Here is a 22,349-nt window from a genome sequence, read left to right on the forward strand (position 1 = left end):
ATCCAATTCTTAAGGCCCATACACACTAGACGAGACCCTTAGACTATGTTTACTGTGGGTTTGTTTTAGTTTAGAGTGAATTCAGTCTCAAACTATTCGGATTTGTCTGGATGATTCCCAGAAGATAGATATTTGGATTCTGCAGTGGTTTTTCTCTAACGTCCTAGTGGATGCTGGGGACTCCGTAAGGACCATGGGGAATAGAAGGGCTCCGCAGGAGACATGGGCACTTTAAGAAAGAATTTAGATTCTGGTGTGCTCTGGCTCCTCCCTCTATGTCCCTCCTCCAGACCTCAGTTTGAATCTGTGCCCGGACGAGCTGGGTGCTGTTCAGTGAGCTCTCCTGAGCTTGCTGTAAGAAAGTATTTTGTTAGGTTTTTTCATTTTCAGGGAGCTCTGCTGGCAACAGACTCCCTGCATCGTGGGACAGAGGGGAGAGAAGCAGCCCTACTCTCTGAAACTAGGTCCTGCTTCTTAGGCTACTGGACACCATTAGCTCCAGAGGGATCGTACACAGGATCTCACCCTCGTCGTCCGATCCCAGAGCCGCGCCGCCGTCCCCCTCGCAGAGCCGGAAGACAGAAGCCGGGTGAGTATGAGAAGCAAGAAGACTTCGAAATCGGCGGCAGAAGAGTCCGTTCTTCACATGAGGTAACGCACAGCACTGCAGCTGTGCACCATTGCTCCAAACACACCTCACATACTCCGGTCACTGTAAGGGTGCAGGGGGGGGGGGCCTGGGCAGCATATGGACCTCTTTTGGCAAAAGTACACATATATACAGTTGGGCACTGTATATATGTATGAGCCTCCGCCAAGAAAATGTATATTTAAGCGGGACAGAAGCCCGCCGTCGAGGGGGCGGGGCTTCTTCCACAGCACTCACCAGCGCCATGTTTTTTCTCCACAGCACCGCTGAGAGGAAGCTCCCCAGCCTCTCCCCTGCAGATACACGGTAGAAGAGGGTAAAAAGAGAGGGGGGGCACATAATTAGGCGCATACTCTCTCTCTGTCTCTCCAAAGGGCCTTGTGGGGGAATTGTCTTCAGATGAGCATTCCCTGAGTGTGTGGTGTGTCGGTACGTGTGTGTCGACATGTCTGAGGTAAAAGGCTCCCCTAAGGAGGAGATGGAGCAAATGTGTGTGAGAGGGGTGTCTCCGTCGACAACGCCGACACCTGTTTGGATATGTGTAATTAAGTGCTAAGGTGAATTTATTGCACAAAAGATTAGAGAACAGACAGGGAATCTACCCATGTCTGTCCCTATGTCGCAGAGACCTTCAGAGTCTCTCAATGCTCACTATCCAAAATAATAGACACTGATATCGACACGGAGTCTGACTCCAGTGTCGACTAAGATAATGCAAAGTTACAGCCAAAATGGCAGGAAAGTATTCAATATATGATTATTGTAATAAAAGATGATTTGCATATCACTGAGGACTCATCTGTCCCTGACACGAGGGTACACATGTTTAAGGGGAAGAAAGCTGAGGTAAATTTCCCTCCTCTCATGATGAAAAAGAGCGGGAATCTCCAGACAAGAGACTGCAGTTTCCCACAAAGAATTCTCAGGGAGTATCCTTTCCCTACTAGGGCCAGGATACGATGGGAATCTTCCCCTAGGGTGTCACGTTTGCCCAAAAGGTAGCCCTGACTTAACAGCTATCCTCAGGGATCCTGCAGATAGCGTGCACATTCTGGTACACTACTCAGACCGGCGTTTGTGTCGGCATGGGTTTATAGCGCTGTAGCAGCGTGGACAGGTACCTTATCAGCAGAGATTGAGACCCTAGTATCTATATATATATATATATATCTATATATATATATATATATATATATATATATATGTGTGTGTATATATATATATGTAATGTCCACCCACAAACAAACACATGACATTTACGGTGCCGAAAACTTGAACTAAATTGTGGGGTGCTAGTGTGAATCAGGTTCGGGTGATCAGAGCGGCAGACCTGCTTTACCTCTCAGACACAATGACAACACAAACATAATATAGTATCCAACTCCATTTTATTATCCTAACAAAATTTACAAGTGGCAGGTAAATAGGGAACTGGCGCACAATTGAAGCAGGCTGGTTATGGCTTCTAAATAACAGTCTCAGGTAACCAGCGTTAGCAATACAGGTAGCAGGTAAGCAAGTAACTGGTGCACAATTGAAGCAGGCTGGTTATGGCTTCTAAATAATAGTCTCAGGTAACCAGCGTCAGAAATACAGGTGGCAGGTAAGCAGGAACTTGTGCACGATTAAAGCAGGCTGGTTATGGCTATTAAACGACAGTCTCAGGTAACCAGCGTTATCAATACAAGTAGCAGGTAACTTGTGCACAATTAAAGCAGGCTGGTTATGGCTACTAAACAACAGTCTCAGGTAACCAGCGTCAGCAATACAGGTAGCAGGTAAGCAGGAACTTGTGCACGATTAAAGCAGGCTGGTTATGGCTATTAAACGACAGTCTCAGGTAACCAGCGTTAGCAATACAGGTAGCAGGTAAGCAGGAACTTGTGCACAATTAAAGCAGGCTGGTTATGGCTACTAAACAACAGTCTCAGGTAACCAGCGTCAGCAATACAGGAAGCAGGTAAGCAGGAACTTGTGCACGATTAAAGCAGGCTGGTTATGGCTATTAAACGACAGTCTCAGGTAACCAGCGTTATCAATACAAGTAGCAGGTAAGCAGGTAACTTGTGCACAATTAAAGCAGGCTGGTTATGGCTACTAAACAACAGTCTCAGGTAACCAGCGTCAGCAATACAGGTAGCAGGTAAGCAGGAACGTGTGCACGATTAAAGCAGGCTGGTTATGGCTATTAAACGACAGTCTCAGGTAACCAGCGTTATCAATACAAGTAGCAGGTAAGCAGGTAACTTGTGCACAATTAAAGCAGGCTGGTTATGGCTACTAAACAACAGTCTCAGGTAACCAGCGTCAGCAATACAGGTAGCAGGTAAGCAGGAACTTGTGCACGATTAAAGCAGGCTGGTTATGGCTATTAAACGACAGTCTCAGGTAACCAGCGTTAGCAATACAAGTTGCAGGTAAGCAGGTAACTTGTGCACAATTAAAGCAGGCTGGTTATGGCTACTAAACAACAGTCTCAGGTAACCAGCGTTAGCAATACAAGTAGCAGGTAAGCAGGTAACTTGTGCACAATTAAAGCAGGCTGGTTATGGCTTCTAAATAATAGTCTCAGGTAACCAGCGTTGGCAATGCAGGTGGCAGGTAAACAGGTAACTGGCGCACAATTGAAGCAGGCTGGTTATGGCTTCTAAATAACAGTCTCAGGTAACCAGCGTCAGCAATACAGGTAGTAGGTAAGCAGGAACTTGTGCACAATTAAAGCAGGCTGGTTATGGCTTGTTAACAACAGTCTCAGGTAACCAGCGTTCCTTAGTAGCGGATAAATGCATTAACATTAGCTTTCACACTGCTGGGCGAAGCTTGCATAAAAAGAACTATCAGTACCAGCATTCCTTAATAGCAGATAAATGCATTAACATTAGCTTTCACACTGCTGGGCGGAGCTTGCATAAAAAGAACTATCAGTACCAGCATTCCTTAATAGCAGACAAATGCATTAACATTAGCTTTTACACTACTGGGCGGAGCTTGCATAAAAAAAACTATCAGTATCAGCAATCCTTAATAGCGGATAAATGCTTTAACATTAACTTTCACACTGCTGGGCGGAGCTTGCATAAAAAGAACTATCAGTATCAGCAATCCTTAATAGCAGATAAATGTATTTACATTAGCTTTCACACTGCTGGGCGGAGCTTGCATAAAAAAGAACTATCAGTACCAGCATTCCTTAATAGCAGATAAATGCATTAACATTGGCTTTCACACTGCTGGGCGGAGCTTGCATAAAAAAGAACTATCAGTACCAGCATTCCTTAATAGCAGACAAATGCATTAACATTAGCTTTTACACTGCTGGGCGGAGCTTGCATAAAAAAAAACTCAGTATCAGCAATCCTTAATAGCGGATAAATGCTTTAACATTAACTTTCACACTGCTGGGCGGAGCTTGCATAAAAAGAACTATCAGTATCAGCAATCCTTAATAGCAGATAAATGTATTTACATTAGCTTTCACACTGCTGGGCGGAGCTTGCATAAAAAGAACTATCAGTACCAGCATTCCTTAATAGCAGATAAATACATTCACAAATATATAAGGGCAGTCTACCCCCTTTTACAACATTCCAAAACAAATATGCGGGGCACAGCACTAGTGGGGAGCCTCTTCCCCTGGAATACAATATATTGCCCCCAGATTACAGAGTCTTTGCAGCAGAAGGGGTTAAGCCGGGCACATACAAATGAGGGGAGCGCAACTCCTAATTATCTAAACTTGCGGGGGTACTGTGATGAGGGGAGCCCACCCCTTTTATTATTAATTGTCTCACCGGGGCACTCATGAAGGGCAACCTACCCACTTAGTAAATATGTTCCCCAAATGCAGAGTTCATGCAGCGGAAGGGGTTAAATACCGGACACAGGGGATCTTAGGGGTGTCTACACCCTTTACTAATACTATGTCCCCTCTTTGCAGAGTTCAAGCAGCGGAAGGGCTCAACAGGGGCAGAGTTTCTGGCAGCGGAAGGGTTGTTTGCAAGTTCTCACCCATCGCTGCGGCGCTTCTGCCACCTCCGATCCTCCGCATCTTCAGCGTGGCTGTCTGGAGTCTCCCTCCTCAGTCTCCGGTCCGGTCTACTCCTCTTCAGCTGCCGCCGCGCCGTCTCCGGGTCTTCACTCCTCTTGTGCAGCAGACTCCGGTCCGCGCCGTCATCTCTACGCTGGGGTCTTCTCGGGTCCTCGCCGTACTCCAGCCGCCAGGGGTCCTCGCTGGGGTCTTCTTCCCGGGGTCGTCCTTCGCGGTGCCTGCGCGCTTCTCATCTGCCGCTCCTTGGAATCCAGGGGACGGATGTCATCACTGCTCTGCTGGACGGGCTGCGGTTCCTCCGGCCCAGCGCTCCAGTCTCTCAGCAGCGGCGGCTCTTCTCCGCACTCCATCCCCGCTGGCACTGACGCGGCCAGCTCTTCTCCTCAGGCAGGGTCTCCGGCATTCTTCTGGCACTGGTGCTCCGGTCGCTGGTTCTCCCCTCGGCTTCTTCTCTGCGCAGACGGTCCTCACACACTGGCAGGCGGCTCCTGGGGCTACATGGCGACACCTTCCCCAGGTAATCTTCCCATTCCTCCAGGGCTCCTCTGGCAGCGATCCTCCCAGCGCTGCATACTCCAGTCTTCAGGCTCTGGACACTACATGGCTCCACTTCCCCAGGTACATATTCCCATTCCTCCAGGTCTCTCCTTCTCCTGTGCTGTGAGGCTTCTTTTAAGGGTCCTGGTGCTCCTCCACCTCCCCTCTCCTCTATGATGACTGGCTCCCGGGGCCCCAGCAACAGACTACCTCCTGGTCACTCTGCCCTACAACCCAGGGGACCCAATCAGCTGGGGACATGTTTCCCAGACTTTTTATGTTGCTGGGTAAGAAGTGACAGGACCAGAGAATTGGCGGCAAAATCCCTGTCCCAAGCTGACAGGGTCACATAAAGTTCAGCCCACGATCTACTCTGGGACTTGTAGTTCCACAATGTAAACAACAAAAAAAATCACAAGGGGATCTCCATGGTGCAATAGCTTCAGGGTATTACATTCTTCCCCCCTAAAATTATACGTGTCCTCACGTATACACCTTAACACTATACATCGGTTAACATAAGCCTTGAACTGGGTACAGCTCTGTTGGCAAACAAGTCATTGTGTCTGGAGCACAGGCCCGCCTGCGATTCTCTGATCCTGTTCGTGACGCCAAAATTTATGTAATGTCCACCCACAAACAAACACATGACATTTACGGTGCCGAAAACTTGAACTAAATTGTGGGGTGCTAGTGTGAATCAGGTTCGGGTGATCAGAGCGGCAGACCTGCTTTACCTCTCAGACACAATGACAACACAAACATAATATAGTATCCAACTCCATTTTATTATCCTAACAAAATTTACAAGAGGCAGGTAAATAGGGAACTGGCGCACAATTGAAGCAGGCTGGTTATGGCTTCTAAATAACAGTCTCAGATAACCAGCGTTAGCAATACAGGTAGCAGGTAAGCAAGTAACTGGTGCACAATTGAAGCAGGCTGGTTATGGCTTCTAAATAATAGTCTCAGGTAACCAGCGTCAGAAATACAGGTGGCAGGTAAGCAGGAACTTGTGCACGATTAAAGCAGGCTGGTTATGGCTATTAAACGACAGTCTCAGGTAACCAGCGTTATCAATACAAGTAGCAGGTAACTTGTGCACAATTAAAGCAGGCTGGTTATGGCTACTAAACAACAGTCTCAGGTAACCAGCGTCCGCAATACAGGTAGCAGGTAAGCAGGAACTTGTGCACGATTAAAGCAGGCTGGTTATGGCTATTAAACGACAGTCTCAGGTAACCAGCGTTAGCAATACAGGTAGCAGGTAAGCAGGAACTTGTGCACAATTAAAGCAGGCTGGTTATGGCTACTAAACAACAGTCTCAGGTAACCAGCGTCAGCAATACAGGAAGCAGGTAAGCAGGAACTTGTGCACGATTAAAGCAGGCTGGTTATGGCTATTAAACGACAGTCTCAGGTAACCAGCGTTATCAATACAAGTAGCAGGTAAGCAGGTAACTTGTGCACAATTAAAGCAGGCTGGTTATGGCTACTAAACAACAGTCTCAGGTAACCAGCGTCAGCAATACAGGTAGCAGGTAAGCAGGAACTTGTGCACGATTAAAGCAGGCTGGTTATGGCTATTAAACGACAGTCTCAGGTAACCAGCGTTATCAATACAAGTAGCAGGTAAGCAGGTAACTTGTGCACAATTAAAGCAGGCTGGTTATGGCTACTAAACAACAGTCTCAGGTAACCAGCGTCAGCAATACAGGTAGCAGGTAAGCAGGAACTTGTGCACGATTAAAGCAGGCTGGTTATGGCTATTAAACGACAGTCTCAGGTAACCAGCGTTAGCAATACAAGTTGCAGGTAAGCAGGTAACTTGTGCACAATTAAAGCAGGCTGGTTATGGCTACTAAACAACAGTCTCAGGTAACCAGCGTTAGCAATACAAGTAGCAGGTAAGCAGGTAACTTGTGCACAATTAAAGCAGGCTGGTTATGGCTTCTAAATAATAGTCTCAGGTAACCAGCGTTGGCAATGCAGGTGGCAGGTAAACAGGTAACTGGCGCACAATTGAAGCAGGCTGGTTATGGCTTCTAAATAACAGTCTCAGGTAACCAGCGTCAGCAATACAGGTAGTAGGTAAGCAGGAACTTGTGCACAATTAAAGCAGGCTGGTTATGGCTTGTTAACAACAGTCTCAGGTAACCAGCGTTCCTTAGTAGCGGATAAATGCATTAACATTAGCTTTCACACTGCTGGGCGAAGCTTGCATAAAAAGAACTATCAGTACCAGCATTCCTTAATAGCAGATAAATGCATTAACATTAGCTTTCACACTGCTGGGCGGAGCTTGCATAAAAAGAACTATCAGTACCAGCATTCCTTAATAGCAGACAAATGCATTAACATTAGCTTTTACACTACTGGGCGGAGCTTGCATAAAAAAAACTATCAGTATCAGCAATCCTTAATAGCGGATAAATGCTTTAACATTAACTTTCACACTGCTGGGCGGAGCTTGCATAAAAAGAACTATCAGTATCAGCAATCCTTAATAGCAGATAAATGTATTTACATTAGCTTTCACACTGCTGGGCGGAGCTTGCATAAAAAAGAACTATCAGTACCAGCATTCCTTAATAGCAGATAAATGCATTAACATTAGCTTTCACACTGCTGGGCGGAGCTTGCATAAAAAAGAACTATCAGTACCAGCATTCCTTAATAGCAGACAAATGCATTAACATTAGCTTTTACACTGCTGGGCGGAGCTTGCATAAAAAAAAACTCAGTATCAGCAATCCTTAATAGCGGATAAATGCTTTAACATTAACTTTCACACTGCTGGGCGGAGCTTGCATAAAAAGAACTATCAGTATCAGCAATCCTTAATAGCAGATAAATGTATTTACATTAGCTTTCACACTGCTGGGCGGAGCTTGCATAAAAAGAACTATCAGTACCAGCATTCCTTAATAGCAGATAAATGCATTAACATTAGCTTTCACACTGCTGGGCGGAGCTTGCATAAAAAGAACTATCAGTACCAGCATTCCTTAATAGCAGATAAATACATTCACAAATATATAAGGGCAGTCTACCCCCTTTTACAACATTCCAAAACAAATATGCGGGGCACAGCACTAGTGGGGAGCCTCTTCCCCTGGAATACAATATATTGCCCCCAGATTACAGAGTCTTTGCAGCAGAAGGGGTTAAGCCGGGCACATACAAATGAGGGGAGCGCAACTCCTAATTATCTAAACTTGCGGGGGTACTGTGATGAGGGGAGCCCACCCCTTTTATTATTAATTGTCTCACCGGGGCACTCATGAAGGGCAACCTACCCACTTAGTAAATATGTTCCCCAAATGCAGAGTTCATGCAGCGGAAGGGGTTAAATACCGGACACAGGGGATCTTAGGGGTGTCTACACCCTTTACTAATACTATGTCCCCTCTTTGCAGAGTTCAAGCAGCGGAAGGGCTCAACAGGGGCAGAGTTTCTGGCAGCGGAAGGGTTGTTTGCAAGTTCTCACCCATCGCTGCGGCGCTTCTGCCACCTCCGATCCTCCGCATCTTCAGCGTGGCTGTCTGGAGTCTCCCTCCTCAGTCTCCGGTCCGGTCTACTCCTCTTCAGCTGCCGCCGCGCCGTCTCCGGGTCTTCACTCCTCTTGTGCAGCAGACTCCGGTCCGCGCCGTCATCTCTACGCTGGGGTCTTCTCGGGTCCTCGCCGTACTCCAGCCGCCAGGGGTCCTCGCTGGGGTCTTCTTCCCGGGGTCGTCCTTCGCGGTGCCTGCGCGCTTCTCATCTGCCGCTCCTTGGAATCCAGGGGACGGATGTCATCACTGCTCTGCTGGACGGGCTGCGGTTCCTCCGGCCCAGCGCTCCAGTCTCTCAGCAGCGGCGGCTCTTCTCCGCACTCCATCCCCGCTGGCACTGACGCGGCCAGCTCTTCTCCTCAGGCAGGGTCTCCGGCATTCTTCTGGCACTGGTGCTCCGGTCGCTGGTTCTCCCCTCGGCTTCTTCTCTGCGCAGACGGTCCTCACACACTGGCAGGCGGCTCCTGGGGCTACATGGCGACACCTTCCCCAGGTAATCTTCCCATTCCTCCAGGGCTCCTCTGGCAGCGATCCTCCCAGCGCTGCATACTCCAGTCTTCAGGCTCTGGACACTACATGGCTCCACTTCCCCAGGTACATATTCCCATTCCTCCAGGTCTCTCCTTCTCCTGTGCTGTGAGGCTTCTTTTAAGGGTCCTGGTGCTCCTCCACCTCCCCTCTCCTCTATGATGACTGGCTCCCGGGGCCCCAGCAACAGACTACCTCCTGGTCACTCTGCCCTACAACCCAGGGGACCCAATCAGCTGGGGACATGTTTCCCAGACTTTTTATGTTGCTGGGTAAGAAGTGACAGGACCAGAGAATTGGCGGCAAAATCCCTGTCCCAAGCTGACAGGGTCACATAAAGTTCAGCCCACGATCTACTCTGGGACTTGTAGTTCCACAATGTAAACAACAAAAAAAATCACAAGGGGATCTCCATGGTGCAATAGCTTCAGGGTATTACATTCTTCCCCCCTAAAATTATACGTGTCCTCACGTATACACCTTAACACTATACATCGGTTAACATAAGCCTTGAACTGGGTACAGCTCTGTTGGCAAACAAGTCATTGTGTCTGGAGCACAGGCCCGCCTGCGATTCTCTGATCCTGTTCGTGACGCCAAAATTTATGTAATGTCCACCCACAAACAAACACATGACATTTACGGTGCCGAAAACTTGAACTAAATTGTGGGGTGCTAGTGTGAATCAGGTTCGGGTGATCAGAGCGGCAGACCTGCTTTACCTCTCAGACACAATGACAACACAAACATAATATAGTATCCAACTCCATTTTATTATCCTAACAAAATTTACAAGAGGCAGGTAAATAGGGAACTGGCGCACAATTGAAGCAGGCTGGTTATGGCTTCTAAATAACAGTCTCAGATAACCAGCGTTAGCAATACAGGTAGCAGGTAAGCAAGTAACTGGTGCACAATTGAAGCAGGCTGGTTATGGCTTCTAAATAATAGTCTCAGGTAACCAGCGTCAGAAATACAGGTGGCAGGTAAGCAGGAACTTGTGCACGATTAAAGCAGGCTGGTTATGGCTATTAAACGACAGTCTCAGGTAACCAGCGTTATCAATACAAGTAGCAGGTAAGCAGGTAACTTGTGCACAATTAAAGCAGGCTGGTTATGGCTACTAAACAACAGTCTCAGGTAACCAGCGTCAGCAATACAGGTAGCAGGTAAGCAGGAACTTGTGCACGATTAAAGCAGGCTGGTTATGGCTATTAAACGACAGTCTCAGGTAACCAGCGTTAGCAATACAAGTTGCAGGTAAGCAGGTAACTTGTGCACAATTAAAGCAGGCTGGTTATGGCTACTAAACAACAGTCTCAGGTAACCAGCGTTAGCAATACAAGTAGCAGGTAAGCAGGTAACTTGTGCACAATTAAAGCAGGCTGGTTATGGCTTCTAAATAATAGTCTCAGGTAACCAGCGTTGGCAATGCAGGTGGCAGGTAAACAGGTAACTGGCGCACAATTGAAGCAGGCTGGTTATGGCTTCTAAATAACAGTCTCAGGTAACCAGCGTTGGCAATACAGGTGGCAGGTAAGCAGGTAACTTGTGCACAATTAAAGCAGGCTGGTTATGGCTACTAAACAACAGTCTCAGGTAACCAGCGGCAGCAATACAGGTAGCAGGTAAGCAGGAACTTGTGCACGATTAAAGCAGGCTGGTTATGGCTATTAAACGACAGTCTCAGGTAACCAGCGTTAGCAATACAAGTTGCAGGTAACTTGTGCACAATTAAAGCAGGCTGGTTATGGCTACTAAACAACAGTCTCAGGTAACCAGCGTTAGCAATACAAGTAGCAGGTAAGCAGGTAACTTGTGCACAATTAAAGCAGGCTGGTTATGGCTTCTAAATAATAGTCTCAGGTAACCAGCGTTGGCAATGCAGGTAAACAGGTAACTGGCGCACAATTGAAGCAGGCTGATTATGGCTTCTAAATAACAGTCTCAGGTAACCAGCGTTGGCAATACAGGTGGCAGGTAAGCAGGTAACTGTTGCACAATTGAAGCAGGCTGGTTATGGCTTCTAAATAATAGTCTCGGGTAACCAGCGTCAGCAATACAGGTAGTAGGTAAGCAGGAACTTGTGCACAATTAAAGCTGGCTGGTTATGGCTTGTTAACAACAGTCTCAGGTAACCAGCGTTCCTTAGTAGCGGATAAATGCATTAACATTAGCTTTCACACTGCTGGGCGGAGCTTGCATAAAAAGAACTATCAGTACCAGCATTCCTTAATAGCAGATAAATGCATTAACATTAGCTTTCACACTGCTGGGCGGAGCTTGCATAAAAAGAACTATCAGTACCAGCATTCCTTAATAGCAGATAAATGCATTAACATTAGCTTTCACACTGCTGGGCGGAGCTTGCATAAAAAGAACTATCAGTACCAGCATTCCTTAATAGCAGATAAATGCATTAACATTAGCTTTCACACTGCTGGGCGGAGCTTGCATAAAAAAGAACTATCAGTACCAGCATTCCTTAATAGCAGACAAATGCATTAACATTAGCTTTTACACTGCTGGGCGGAGCTTGCATAAAAAAACTATCAGTATCAGCAATCCTTAATAGCGGATAAATGCTTTAACATTAACTTTCACACTGCTGGGCGGAGCTTGCATAAAAAGAACTATCAGTATCAGCAATCCTTAATAGCAGATAAATGTATTTACATTAGCTTTCACACTGCTGGGCGGAGCTTGCATAAAAAAGAACTATCAGTACCAGCATTCCTTAATAGCAGATAAATGTATTAACATTAGCTTTCACACTGCTGGGCGGAGCTTGCATAAAAAGAACTATCAGTACCAGCATTCCTTAATAGCAGATAAATGCATTAACATTAGCTTTCACACTGCTGGGCGGAGCTTGCATAAAAAGAACTATCAGTACCAGCATTCCTTAATAGCAGATAAATGCATTAACATTAGCTTTCACACTGCTGGGCGGAGCTTGCAATAAAAGAACTATCAGTACCAGCATTCCTTAATAGCAGATAAATGCATTAACATTAGCTTTTACACTGCTGGGCGGAGCTTGCATAAAAAAGAGCTATCAGTACCAGCATTCCTTAATAGCAGACAAATGCATTAACATTAGCTTTTACACTGCTGGGCGGAGCTTGCATAAAAAAAAACTCAGTATCAGCAATCCTTAATAGCGGATAAATGCTTTAACATTAACTTTCACACTGCTGGGCGGAGCTTGCATAAAAGAACTATCAGTATCAGCAATCCTTAATAGCAGATAAATGCATTAACATTAGCTTTCACACTGCTGGGCGGAGCTTGCATAAAAAGAACTATCAGTACCAGCATTCCTTAATAGCAGATAAATGCATTAACATTAGCTTTCACACTGCTGGGCGGAGCTTGCATAAAAAGAACTATCAGTACCAGCATTCCTTAATAGCAGATAAATACATTCACAAATATATAAGGGCAGTCTACCCCCTTTTACAACATTCCAAAACAAATATGCGGGGCACAGCACTAGTGGGGAGCCTCTTCCCCTGGAATACAATATATTGCCCCCAGATTACAGAGTCTTTGCAGCAGAAGGGGTTAAGCCGGGCAGATACAAATGAGGGGAGCGCAACTCCTAATTATCTAAACTTGCAGGGGTACTGTGATGAGGGGAGCCCACCCCTTTTATTATTAATTGTCTCACCGGGGCACTCATGAAGGGCAACCTACCCACTTAGTAAATATGTTCCCCAAATGCAGAGTTCATGCAGCGGAAGGGGTTAAATACCGGACACAGGGGATCTTAGGGGTGTCTACACCCTTTACTAATACTATGTCCCCTCTTTGCAGAGTTCAAGCAGCGGAAGGGCTCAACAGGGGCAGAGTTTCTGGCAGCGGAAGGGTTGTTTGCAAGTTCTCACCCATCGCTGCGGCGCTTCTGCCACCTCCGATCCTCCGCATCTTCAGCGTGGCTGTCTGGAGTCTCCCTCCTCAGTCTCCGGTCCGGTCTACTCCTCTTCAGCTGCCGCCGCGCCGTCTCCGGGTCTTCACTCCTCTTGTGCAGCAGACTCCGGTCCGCGCCGTCCTCTCTACGCTGGGGTCTTCTCGGGTACTCGCCGTACTCCAGCCGCCAGGGGTCCTCGCTGGGGTCTTCTTCCCGGGGTCGTCCTTCGCGGTGCCTGCGCGCTTCTCATCTGCCGCTCCTTGGAATCCAGGGGACGGATGTCATCACTGCTCTGCTGGACGGGCTGCGGTTCCTCCGGCCCAGCGCTCCAGTCTCTCAGCAGCGGCGGCTCTTCTCCGCACTCCATCCCCGCTGGCACTGACGCGGCCAGCTCTTCTCCTCAGGCAGGGTCTCCGGCATTCTTCTGGCACTGGTGCTCCGGTCGCTGGTTCTCCCCTCGGCTTCTTCTCTGCGCAGACGGTCCTCACACACTGGCAGGCGGCTCCTGGGGCTACATGGCGACACCTTCCCCAGGTAATCTTCCCATTCCTCCAGGGCTCCTCTGGCAGCGATCCTCCCAGCGCTGCATACTCCAGTCTTCAGGCTCTGGACACTACATGGCTCCACTTCCCCAGGTACATATTCCCATTCCTCCAGGTCTCTCCTTCTCCTGTGCTGTGAGGCTTCTTTTAAGGGTCCTGGTGCTCCTCCACCTCCCCTCTCCTCTATGATGACTGGCTCCCGGGGCCCCAGCAACAGACTACCTCCTGGTCACTCTGCCCTACAACCCAGGGGACCCAATCAGCTGGGGACATGTTTCCCAGACTTTTTATGTTGCTGGGTAAGAAGTGACAGGACCAGAGAATTGGCGGCAAAATCCCTGTCCCAAGCTGACAGGGTCACATAAAGTTCAGCCCACGATCTACTCTGGGACTTGTAGTTCCACAATGTAAACAAAAACAAAAAAAATCACAAGGGGATCTCCATGGTGCAATAGCTTCAGGGTATTACATTTATATATATATAGATATATATATATTAAAGATGCTGTCTTAAGATATATATATATATATATATATATATATATATATATATATATATATATATATATATATATATATATATATAAAACATGCCCAAAGAGACATTAGTCTACTGGGTTCTAGAGTCAACGCTATGTCGATTTCTGCTTGACGTGTCCTGTAGAATATGCAATGGACAGGTGATGCCGACTTAAGAGGCATATGGGAGGCTGAGGATTGTGTGGAGAAGGGATCTCGGACCTGGTCTCCACAGCTATAGCTGGTAATTCTGATCTTTTGCCTTATATTCCTGCACAGCCTAGGAAAGCACGACATTATCAAATGCAGCCTTTCGATCACAAAGAAACCAGAAAGTCCGAGGTGCGTCCTTTCTTGGCAGGGGCAGAGGAAAGAAGCTGCACAACACAGCTAGTTCCCAGGAACAGAAGTCCTCCCCGGCCTCTACAAAATCCACCGCATGTCGCTGGGGCTCCACAGGCGGAGCTAGGCCCGGTGGGGGCACGTCTTCGTAATTTCAGCCACAAGTGGGTTCACTCCTTGTTGGATCCCTGGGCAATTGATATTGTGTCTCAGGGATACAAGCTGGACTTTGAGGAGATGCCCCCTCATTGACGGCCCTGCCGGCTTCCCCCCACGAGAGGGAAATAGTGTTAACTGCAATTCACAAATTGTATCATCAACAGGTGGTGGTCAAGGTTCCCCTCCTTCAACAAGGAGGGGGTTATTATTCGACCATGTTGTAGTCCCGAAACCGGACGGTTCGGTCAGACCCATATTGAATTTAAAATCCCCTGAACATATACCTGAAAAGGTTCAAGTTCAAGATGGAATCGCTAAGAGCGGTCATCGCAAGCTTGAAAGGGGGAGATTTTATGGTGTCTCTGGACATAAAGGATGCATACCTTCATGTCCCCATTTATCCACCTCATCAGGCTTACCTCAGATTTGCGGTACAGGATTGTCATTACCAATTTCAGACGTTGCCGTTTGGTCTCTCCACGGCCCCGAGAATCTTCACCAAGGTAATGGCGGAAATGATGGTGCACCTGCAGAAGCAAGGTGTCACAATTATCCCGTACTTGGACGATCTCCTCATAAAAGCGAGATCAAGAGAGCAGTTGCTGAACAGCGTATCACTTTCTCTGGAAGTGTAACGGCAACACGGCTGGATTCTAAATATTCCAAAGTCGCAGTTGGTTCCTACGGCTCATCTGCCTTTCCTAGGCATGATTCTAGACACAGACCAGAAGAGGGTTTATCTCCCAATAGAGAGAGCTCAGGAGCTCATGACACTGGTCAGGAACCTATTAAAACCAAAACAGGTGTCAGTGCATCACTGCACTCGAGTCCTGGGAAGGATGGTGGCATCATACGAGGCCATTCCCTTTGGCAGGTTCCATGCGAGGACCTTTTCAATGGGACTTACTGGACAAGTGGTCCGGATCACATCTTCAGATGCATCGGTTGATCACCCTATCCGCCAGGGCCAGGGTGTCTCTCCTGTGGTGGCTGCAGAGTGCCCACCTTCTCGAGGGCTGCAGATTCGGCATTCAGGACTGGGTCCTGGTGACCACGGATGCAAGCCTCCGAGGGTGGGGAGCAGTCACACAGGGAAGAAATTTCCAAGGTCTGTGGTCAAGTCAGGAGACTTGCCTTTACATCAACATCCTGGAATTAAGGGCCGTATACAACGCCCTACGTCAAGCGGAGACCCTGCTTCGCGACCAACCGGTTCTGATTCAGTCAGAAGCCACCAGAATTCTTCGCTGGGCGGAGAATCACGTAAGCGCACTGTCAGCAGTGTTCATCCCGGGAGTGGACAACTGGGAAGCAGATTTCCTCAGCAGGCACGACCTCCACCTGGGAGAGTGGGGACTTCATCAAGAAGTCTTCACGCAGATTGCAAGTCGGTGGGAACTGCCACATGTGGACGTGATGGCATCCCGCCTCAACAAAAAGCTACAGAGGTATTGCGCCAGGTCATGAGACCCTCAGGCGATAGCTGTGGACGCACTGGTGACACCGTGGGTGTTCCAGTCGGTCTATGTATTTTCTCCTCTTCCTCTCATACCCATAAGAAAAAGAGGAGTGAGAACAATACTCATTGTTCCGGATTGTCCAAGAAGGGCTTGGTATCCAGATCTGCAAGAAATGCTCACAGAGGACCCGTGGTCTCTTCCTCTAAGACAGGACTTGTTGCAACAAGGGCCCTGTCTGTTCCAAGACTTACCGCGGCTGCGTTTGACGGCATGGCGGTTGAACGCCGGATCCTAGCGGAAAAAGGCATTCCAGATGAGGTCATTCCTACGCTGGTAAAGGCTAGGAAGGACGTGACAGCTCAACATTATCACCGTATATGGCGAAAATATGTTGCTTGGTGTGAGGCCAGGAATGCCCCTACGAAGGAATTCCAGCTATGCCGTTTCCTTCACTTCCTACAGTCAGGAGTGACTTTGGGCCTAAAATTGGGTTCCATTAAGGTCCAGATTTTGTCCCTATCCATTTTCTTTCAAAAAGAGCTGGCTTCTCTACCTGAAGTTCAGACGTTTGTGAAGGGAGTGCTGCGTATTCAGCCCCCTTTTGTGCCCCGGTGACACCTTGGGATCTTAACGTGGTGTTGAGTTTCCTGAAATCCCACTGGTTTGAACCACTCAAAACGGTGGAATTGAAATATCTCACGTGGAAGGTGGTCATGCTACTACATTGGCTTCGGCTAGGCGTGTGTCAGAATTAGCGGCTTTGTCACATAAAAGCCCCTATCTGGTTTTCCATGCGGATAGAGCAGAATTGCGGACCCGTCCACAATTTCTGCCAAAAGTGGTTTCATCCTTTCATATAAACCAACCTATTGTGGTGCCTTGGAGGATTCCGAGTTATACCACTTTTACACTCGCACTCCCGGGTCACTCCCGGGATGCTTCCCGGGATGCGTCCCGGGATGCCTTCCCGGGACTGACCCCTTTCACACTGCACTAAGACCTGGGATCGACCCGGGACAGCCCCATTTACACTGATCCCGGGATATCCCTGCAAATGCACATGTGTGTCATTAGAAATGGCCTTTTCTGGCTCACATTGATGAGGTCACACTAGTCAACAAAGGGAGGGGTGGTGCCTGCTCACACCATTGCTGCAGTCATGGCCGACGGAGTACCAGTGTGTATGCCTGAGCTCATGATTCTTTCTGCTTTGCAGATGTTTCATACAGCCACTGACAGCATGATGCAGCTTATCACACTGTGCAGTATACTGCACATATATTTTATGAGGAGGAGGAGGGCGCAATTTATGCTGGATAGGGCTGCTAGTCGCCGCCAATATTTGCGCAGGAGGAGAGCCTTCATATCATCCAGGATGAGTATCATACTGAGCGTGAGTATGGGCCCTAACCGCTCATTTTGGTCCAGAGATCGCCGGCACGGAGAAGCCTTTATGAGGACCGTGGAAGCTTACCAGGATGAGGAGTGGATGGCTAACTTCCGTGTGTCTCGTGCAACCTTTAACTACATCCTGGAATTACTTACCCCAGCACTTGACATGCAGACCACCAGGCTTAGGAGACCCATCGAGGCACGCAGGAGATTAGCTATTGCATTGTGGTGGTATGCTACCCCAGGAGAGTACCGCTCAGTCTCATGCTTGTTCGGTGTTGCAATCTCCACCTGCTGTGTCATAGTCCACCAGGTGACTAAAGCAATTGTATCTACCTTATACAAGCGCTTCATATCTCTACCACAAGGACAGCGCTTACAGGATACCATCATTGGATTTGTGAAGCGAGGCTATCCGCAGTGTGGAGGAGCGATTGATGGGACACACATCCCCATTATTGCCCCACGTGACAACCATGCTGACTATTTTAATAGGAAGGGCTGGCACTCCATCATATTACAGGCTGTTGTGGACCACAAATATTGGTAAGTGTTTATTTTTGGGGTGGTGGGATGAGTTGCATGTGTGAGTTTTACATTCTAATTGTTTTCAAATTTACTGTTCTTTAGTTTCCTAGATGTGTTTATTGGCTGGCCAGGCCGATCTCATGACTCCCGAGTTCTTGCCAATTCTGACCTGTACAACATCGTAGAGGAGAAGCAGGGAGGCTGGCTGTACCCCAAAGAGTGTGCAAAGATTGTGAATGGGGTGGAGATCCCTGTCCACATCATCGGGGATGCTGCATACCCTTTACGCCCCTGGATTATGAAAGGCTACACCCAACAGGTCCAGTTAACCCCAGAGCAACAAACCTATACTCACACCCTGAGTTCAGCAAGGATGGTGGTTGAGAACGCCTTTGGCAGGTTAAAAGGAAGATGGCGTTGTTTGATGAAGCGCAATGATGTGGACCTTATGAATATGCCTAATGTAGTAGCTGCGTGCTGTATACTGCACAACATCTGTGAACTGCAAAATGAGCTATTCCTTCCTGAGTGGACTGTGCAGGACCCTGAGGTTATAAACCCACATGTGGAAGGTGCTTTGTTTGGGACTGCCTCAAACTCCGCTGCAGAACAAATACGCCACACTATTACGTCCAACCTTGCAGCACTGGTACAATAGTGTTTAAGAATCAGCACAACATGTTTGGTGAATGAAAATGTTTTTATTTTGTATTCCACCTTTGATCTTTGGGTTCATTATTTATGTTTTTCCAAAAAAAACACATTGCCAGCAACTGTGTATATATGCATAAACAATGTAGAAAACACTGTAAACATGGTCTACTTTACGCACAAATGGGAATGTTATGCCTAGATTTGCAAACAAGTTTTTATTGGCATAAAAAAAAAAAAACACTGGTAGGTTTGTAGATACAACACCATAAACCACAGTGTCGCTGCAGTATATTATCACTGTGTAAAAAATAAATAAAAAGTGCTTTAATGTAGACACTATACAAAACAGAACATAGAAAAAAATTAAGGAAGGCACAAACAGTTGTGCATAAACAATGACCACACTGTGGTTATTTAACAACAAATAACAACCAAAAAAAGCAATTCACTGTGTTTCACGGCAAATTGCGCAATACAGTAAACTCTGGGCTTGGCGCACTAGATGGTGCAGTATTTGGGGCATAGTATGGACCAGGATTAAATGATGAAAAACCCTGCTCAGGGGGGTATTGTGAGTTGTGGTGTTGGTTTGGTGCTCTTGAGGTATTGGTCATACGCTCATAGAACGCCATGTTAATTTGGTGCAATTCCCTGTGGCGGTCATACTGCTCTCTACTCATGCGTTCCTGCATTGTCATGACTTGGGAAAGGAATGCATCATGCATTTGGCGTTCTGCCTCTAGAAACCTGTCGAGCCTTGCATCCTCCTGTGCGGACATTGTAGCGTCCATCTCTCGGAGTTGGTCGACAAGGACATTTGACATGGCTTTAGCCACTTGCTCCGCTCTGTTCAATTTCTTCCTTCTAGGCGGTACGGTGTAAACTGTGAAGAGAAGAAATACAAAATGAGCGTATATAAAAATAGCAGCGTTAGCAAACATGTGTTTGTGGCATTAATCCACCTATACACTAGCTACTCTGCAACATTGAACTTTTTTTAAAAATGCAAAGCCCCCCTGCGTGGGGGCAGAAAATGCAAAGTGTGCCAGCAGCGTGTTGAGCGCAGTGATCCTGCAAGGGGCTCATTAGCGCTCGCCACGCTGCCGCCACACTGGCCACTCATACTACGCACATAACCGGATGATTAACAATTGTGGATTTGTGCTATGAGTGTTAATTTCTAAACATGTACTTACTGTTTTTCTGTAAAGTTGGGGTGACGGCACTTTGTACAGTCCCACTGTCACTGGTCTGAGCATCCACGACGTCTTCAATGGTTGCAGTTATGCTGTCATCGTTTCTGGATGTGTTTATGGACGTCTGGGATGATGTGTCGCTGTCCTCAGGTGTGTCGTCAATTAACAACGGTGATGATGGACAGACGTCACTGCTTGTCTGTGTCTCTTCTGGAGTGCCTTCTGTAGCAGTGTACTGTGAACTGGAAGACAGACTCACCGGACTGCATATAGCTGTGTTTCCAAAGATATTGGCGCACATGTCATAGTACTGCCAGTCGATACGGCCAACACCGCTCTTTTTCCTGTTGTTGTCATGCACCTTAAGGAAATGCTTTTTAAGAGTTTTCATTTTGTTTAACACTTGCTGCTGTGTGCGGATGATTCCCCTGGCTTGCAGCATCTTGGAGATGTTTTTATAAATGACTGCATCTTTGACTGTGCCTGTGATCTGCCTCATAATTTCCTCCTCTCCCCTAATGCTCAGCAACTCTCTCACCTCCTGGTCTGTCCAGGTCGCCATGCTGCCTTCCTCACACGCATCAAGGACGCTCCCCAGGGCTCTGAATGATGACATCATCTTTTCTGAGCCCATGAAAGCTCCAATCGGAGGCCTTTTAACAGTCCCGGGTAGTGAATCCCGGGACGGGCCCTTTCACACTACCCAGCTTCCCGGGACGGTCCCGGGTTCAACCCTGCTTTTGACCTGGGATGAAATCCCGGGATGCTCGTCCCGGGAAATTGTCCCTGTACCCATTTACACTGAGAAGAATCCCGGGATGATGCGCGTTCACGTGCAATATCCCGGGATTTTTCTGCGAGTGTAAAAGGGGTATTACTTGATGTGGTCAGGGCTTTGAAGGTTTATGTAGCCAGAACGGCTAGGGTCAGGAAAACAGAATCTTTGTTTATCCTGTATGCTTCCAACAAGCTTGGTGCTCCTGCTTCAAAGCAAACTATTGCTCGCTGGATCTGTAATACGATTCAGCAGGCTCATTCTGCGGCTGGATTGCCGCTGCCAAAAGCAGTTAAGGCCCATTCCACTAGGAAGGTGGGCTCTTCTTGGGCGGCTGCCCGAGGGGTCTCGGCATTACAGCTGTGCCGAGCGGCTACTTGGTCAGGTGCAAACACTTTTGCAAAGTTCTACAAGTTTGATACCCTGGCTGAGGAGGACCTTGTGTTTGCTCATTCGGTGCTGCAGAGTCATCCGCACTTTCCCGCCCGTTTGGGAGCTTTGGTATAATCCCTATGGTCCTTACGGAGTCCCCAGCATCCACTAGGACGTTAGAGAAAATAAGATTTTACTCACCGGTAAATCTATTTCTCGTAGTCCGTAGTGGATGCAGGGCGCCCGTCCCAAGTGCGGACTTCTTCTGCAATACTTGTATATAGTTATTGCTGCAATAAGGGCTGTGTTATTTTTGCATCAGGGATGAACTGATGCTCTGTTGTTGTTCATACTGTTGACTGGGTAAGTTTATCACAAGTTATACGGTGTGATTGGTGTGGCTGGTATGAGTTTTGCCCTGGATTTCCAAAATCCTTTCCTTGTACTGTCAGCTCTTCCGGGCACAGTTTCTCTAACTGAGGTCTGGAGGAGGGACATAGAGGGAGGAGCCAGAGCACACCAGAATCTAAATTCTTTCTTAAAGTGCCCATGTCTCCTGCGGGGCCCGTCTATTCCCCATGGTCCTTACGGAGTCCCCAGCATCCACTACGGACTACGAGAAATAGATTTACCGGTAAGTAAAATCTTATTTTTTTACTTTCCCATCTGCTGTGACCTTGATCTACTATTTAGGTGCAGATTATACAGAATCTATTAGTGCTGGGTCTTGGGAGACCATCATTCTTCTCTGGCTAATTAGGATTTCTAAACTAATGATAGCCTGGCCACAAAAGGGTTTCTTTTTCCTGTTGTGAAAATAAACTTCTAGGGTCCTGCTGAATTTGTCCTCTTGTCCTTTAAACGTTAAATATCAGCCAGAAAGTATTCATGGTGTAAATGTTAATTTAGATATGTTATTCATTTCTACTCTTTATTATTATTCATTTGTATTCCAGGTCACATGTCTGATTTGCTCCACACTGAGAAGGACCTGGTGACGTCCCTAAAAGAGTATATAAAAGCAGAAGAGATGAAGCTGGCACAGATTAAAAAGTGAGTTTATACTTTTGCCTTCTATATTGGTCTAGTGTGAAAAGGTCTTTTGCGGCCCCTCTGACTTACAGTAGTGTGTGTATATATGTATATGTGTGTGTGTGTGTGTGTGTGTGTGTGTGTGTGTG

General features: G+C 47.3%; 1 protein-coding gene across 6 annotated transcripts in view; it reads left to right on the forward strand.

Moving 5' to 3' along the window:
* P4HA1 (prolyl 4-hydroxylase subunit alpha 1) overlaps window positions 1–22,349 on the forward strand; it is a 320,719-nt gene that overhangs the window by 157,871 nt on the left and 140,499 nt on the right. For all 6 annotated transcript variants that reach the window (XM_063961484.1, XM_063961482.1, XM_063961485.1 and 3 more), the window contains exon 3: window positions 22,125–22,221. In XM_063961484.1, the coding sequence (XP_063817554.1) occupies window positions 22,125–22,221 (97 nt within the window). The remainder of the gene's footprint in view (window positions 1–22,124; window positions 22,222–22,349) is intronic.

This window comes from Pseudophryne corroboree, chromosome 3, assembly GCF_028390025.1.
Source record: "Pseudophryne corroboree isolate aPseCor3 chromosome 3, aPseCor3.hap2, whole genome shotgun sequence".
NCBI lineage: Eukaryota > Metazoa > Chordata > Amphibia > Anura > Myobatrachidae > Pseudophryne > Pseudophryne corroboree.